Here is a 4,052-nt window from a genome sequence, read left to right on the forward strand (position 1 = left end):
TAGAAATGTCTGGAGTTTATCCCGTGCTCCCTGAAAAAATTTGTCTAGGGGGCGTTTCTTTGGATTCTTTTTATCTCCAGATAATCTGCTGCCAGAGGTGTTCATATTTATACAATATACATAGTTCAGCAAAACTGTTACGGATTAAGGTGATACTTTTTCATTTGGGATAAACAAAATATAGTGAACAAAAATCAGTTGTCTGTCCCTTTAAGACTTGAGGACCTCGCAGGGCTCCAGCAGTTGGTTTTGTACAGTCTCTCGCAGTGTTCTACAGGGTCATGTGATGGACAGGATGCCTCAACAGGGAGACGCCGCTTAACCGTCATTTGCATCAGCCAACACTGCTGGCTTTGCTTTAGTTGATGCAGAGAGGCCTGGAAACCACTCTTCAGCTAGGCAGCTTTTACTGCCAGTTGTAATGTATGTGCCTTGCCAATGTGTTGTGCGAGATGGATGTCCCACCCCTTCCCAGTCCTTGTCGGGTGGAACAGAACTCCTGCACTCAGGTCAGATAGGAGGGGCAGAGGACTAACCAGCGACATCCACAGGATATACAGTAGGCATGAAGGCTCTACCGGGCATCCTGCTAGTACTGCTCATGGCAATGCTGACCACGGCCAATTCCTGATACGACGCCACAAAAGTAGCCCAAGCACCCTGCAATGCTTAGTTCACAATGCACGCATGCCAGCTCTGGTGCACTGACACCTTTGCACTGGTTGTCTCTAGCGTCACTAAATAAGCTACACTTAAGAGTACCGCCACTTCGTGCACTTGGAAGCGTCTGGGGGCCATTTTGTTTTTGGCTTGCAGTGTTGCCATCTCTTCCAGCAAAACCCCCGCCGGTTGTGACGGGCAAAGTGTGACCAGCCGCTCTAGCATCCGTGCAGCAGAGGGAGAGAGAGAGGAGAGGCGCTCAAAAACAAAATGGCTGCGCCAATACGTAAACAAATATCACATGGTGCTAACTGACCAATGAAAATCCTGGCGGCACATAACAATGAGGGAAAAGAGTGCCGATACACTAAAAGCCTTTATTTAGTGACGCTAGTTGTCTCCAGATAAGATTTGTTTGCCAAATACATATAGTTGGCAGCAAGGACCCAAACAGGGAAAAGCAAAAGGAGAAATGTTGGCATTAGTCTACAATATATTTTTGCCTACAAAAGCACTATTTCTTCCCAGCCCTCTGACGGCAGTAGATTTCTCGAGTGTGAATGGTGTCGCAAACTACCACCTTCATGAGACGCAGGTAGCTGTAATGTTAAAAGCCTCAAGCTTCAGTTCTTTTTTTCTGCACAAAGCCACATAGACTTTTTCCCAACCATCAGCCCAGCAGAGTAAAAATAGGTGCCAAATTGCTGTATCATGACGACAAAAAACCACAAAATTGCATTTTGCATTACTCTAAATTGACAACTACTCTATCACCTTTATCTTGCCATGACTAGTCCCAGTGTTTCATGAAAATTTTAAAACAGGCTACCACCTAGTTCTGGCAGAAATAACGAGACAGATACCATGGGGTTCAGTTCAATTTACTAAAATGAAACACACCCTGGCTCATGCATGTGGTACACTACTTCTCCTCTTATAATTTGCAAAACATTTAAATGCCATATAACAACAGTTTAAAAAGCATCAAGTATAGCAGTCACTAGCAATAGAGAATCTGCATTCCTCCAGAAAAACAAGTGCACATATACCATCCTGGCCACACTCTCACAAAACAGCATCCATCATTTTGTCCCTGCCCGATGTGGCAGCTTTCCACATATCTCCCAGTTAACTGGGTGCACTAGCAGGGGCCTCACTGGAAGCAGGGGCCTCACACGGAGTATTTTGAGCTTGCAGGCCTTCTGTGAACCCAAACGATCCCTGTTCAGCCACGACTTGAGCCATTTGAACCACAGTGGAGCCATCTTCCTTCCTTTGGACGATCTGCACTAATTTGACGGGCTGCGCTGTCTCACTGGGGACTCCTTCAGCACCCACCAACACAACTGGTGCAGAGGACAGGACTTCAGGCGAACCACTCGCACCATCCATTTCAGCACCTTCAGCAATGGCTGCTTCGGCAAGCTCGATGCTCTCGTAGCGTACCGTCTGCAGTGTGAAGATGTTGTCCTTGTTGCAGCAGTATGTGAAGCGCGTGTGGCCAGAGGGCCACTGGAATCGGTGCTCGGAGACCAAGTGGCGCGAGAGCGAGTTTCCCTTAGCGTACTGCTTCTGACATAAGTGACACATGTAGACGTTCTTGGGGTACTTGAGGTGTTCTGTACGGATGTGGCTACGGAGCAGGTAGCTACTGCGGGTAGCAAAGTCGCAATCCACGTACGGGCACGTCTTACCGGTTTCACTTTTGTCGGTGACGTGCCACTCGAGGTGTTTCCGCAGGTCCCCCGCGTGCTTTGCAGCATAGTCGCACTGGTCGCAAACGTACGGGCGCTGGCTCGAATGGCGCCACTGCATGTGGTACTTGACGGCCGAAGGCGTCGGGCAGGTCATGTCGCAGAGCGGGCACTTGTACTGGTTTATGTGGTTCCGCATGTGGTCCCGCAGAAGCCGCTCCGAGCTGAAGCTTCGAGTGCAGTACGAACAATTCAGGCTCGGCTGATCATCCTGGCGGGCGAAGTGGTCAAGAAGCTTGGTGCGTGAAGCGAACATGCCACCGCAGTCGGGACAGGCCAGCTTCTTCTCCTGCGTGTGCGTGCGAAAGTGTTCCTTCATTTTGTAGATCGTGGCGAACCGGGCGTCACAGGAATTCCACCCGCACTGCTGGGCCGCGGCTGAAGCGTGCTCTTTGCTATACAGTTCGTCGGCGTGGCAGCTGACATGCTCGTAGAATGCTTCAGGGTTTTCGAAACTGCTATCGCACTCCTTCCACTGGCACTCGAACAGCTCGGGTGTGTCCGGGATGAGGTTGCGAGTTTGCTTACCCAACATACAGCGCTGGTCCGTCTTTTGTCGCTCCAGAAGGTTCTGGCCGTGGCACTTTACTTTGGCGTGGAAGGCGTGGTAAAGTATATGTGTGCGCGATTCTTTGCTATTCCTCACCAATGCATTGCAGTCTCTCCAAGGACACGAGTTCGATTCGAACAAAGCCAGGTCATCGTCCAGGTGTTTCCTTACGTGCTGATAGTACGCCGGGATGTCGTTGCTCAAAAACTCGCACTGGTCCCACTCACAACGGAGAGATAGCTGCTCGTGCTTGTAGGGGACATTGCCGGTTATGTCGGTGCGTATCATTTGTGCAACTATACAGACCCTACGACCGCACTAAAGAACCAATTCTGCGCTATAACTACAACGGGATTATGAGGCTTACAAATCCCTCCTTTTTGTCTCCGCCTTGGCTCGGGTTGGCTTTATTTGACATGGTAAGCTCGCTAGCTAGAACGTTCCTTTACTTCAAAAATTTCTCACTAGAGAAAGAAAAAAAAACGCCTTTCCCTAAATACTCTAGTATTTTAACAATAATATTACTAGTTACAAGCATCCAGCACGTTTTTTTTTTTACTGAAGTTGCCTAATTGCAGATAAGTTTTTTTTGTCGTTTTTCCTGTTGCCCCTTTCTCGTCTGTCCGCTAAAAAGCATAGTGCTAAAAAGAGCTTACAAGATTATACAGAATGTAATTATAGTATGACACTCTATATGTTCGAAGTTGAAGGATTCGTGTAAAAACAAGCCCGAAGATTAATAAAAACTAGCGGTGCAGCGAGGCTGCTGGGTCTCAACCATCAAGAAGGGACAAGGCGCTTGTATGCACCCCAGGTGGGAACACGTCTACAAATGTACGGGGCCGCAATACACAGAAATGTCAACGCATAAGTTCGCAGCCTTAGAAATATGCAATGGGATCTAGATGCTTCGTGCAAGCGCAGCATAGTTTTGAGAATAGGGCCCATGCTCAATGAATAATACTATGTATTGTATCTTTGACAGTGAAAGAACTGGTCAGCCACACACACTGGCTAATTGCAACACGTTTATTGGGTTACGCAACAAAGCAGCCTAACCCCAGAGAATAAAACTCACAAGGAATTGA

At 48.1% G+C, this 4,052-nt stretch overlaps 1 protein-coding gene across 1 annotated transcript; it reads right to left on the bottom strand.

Moving 5' to 3' along the window:
• Positions 1–1,525: 1,525 nt before the first annotated feature.
• Hinfp (Histone H4 transcription factor) lies at positions 1,526–3,373 on the bottom strand. Its single transcript, XM_077705975.1, has one exon. The coding sequence runs from the start codon at positions 3,250–3,252 to the stop codon at positions 1,789–1,791; it is 1,464 nt and encodes a 487-aa protein (XP_077562101.1). The 5' UTR covers positions 3,253–3,373; the 3' UTR covers positions 1,526–1,788.
• Positions 3,374–4,052: the final 679 nt, after the last annotated feature.

This window comes from Haemaphysalis longicornis, unplaced genomic scaffold, assembly GCF_048455015.1.
Source record: "Haemaphysalis longicornis isolate Haplotype H1 unplaced genomic scaffold, Haemaphysalis longicornis Haplotype H1 scaffold_4, whole genome shotgun sequence".
NCBI lineage: Eukaryota > Metazoa > Arthropoda > Arachnida > Ixodida > Ixodidae > Haemaphysalis > Haemaphysalis longicornis.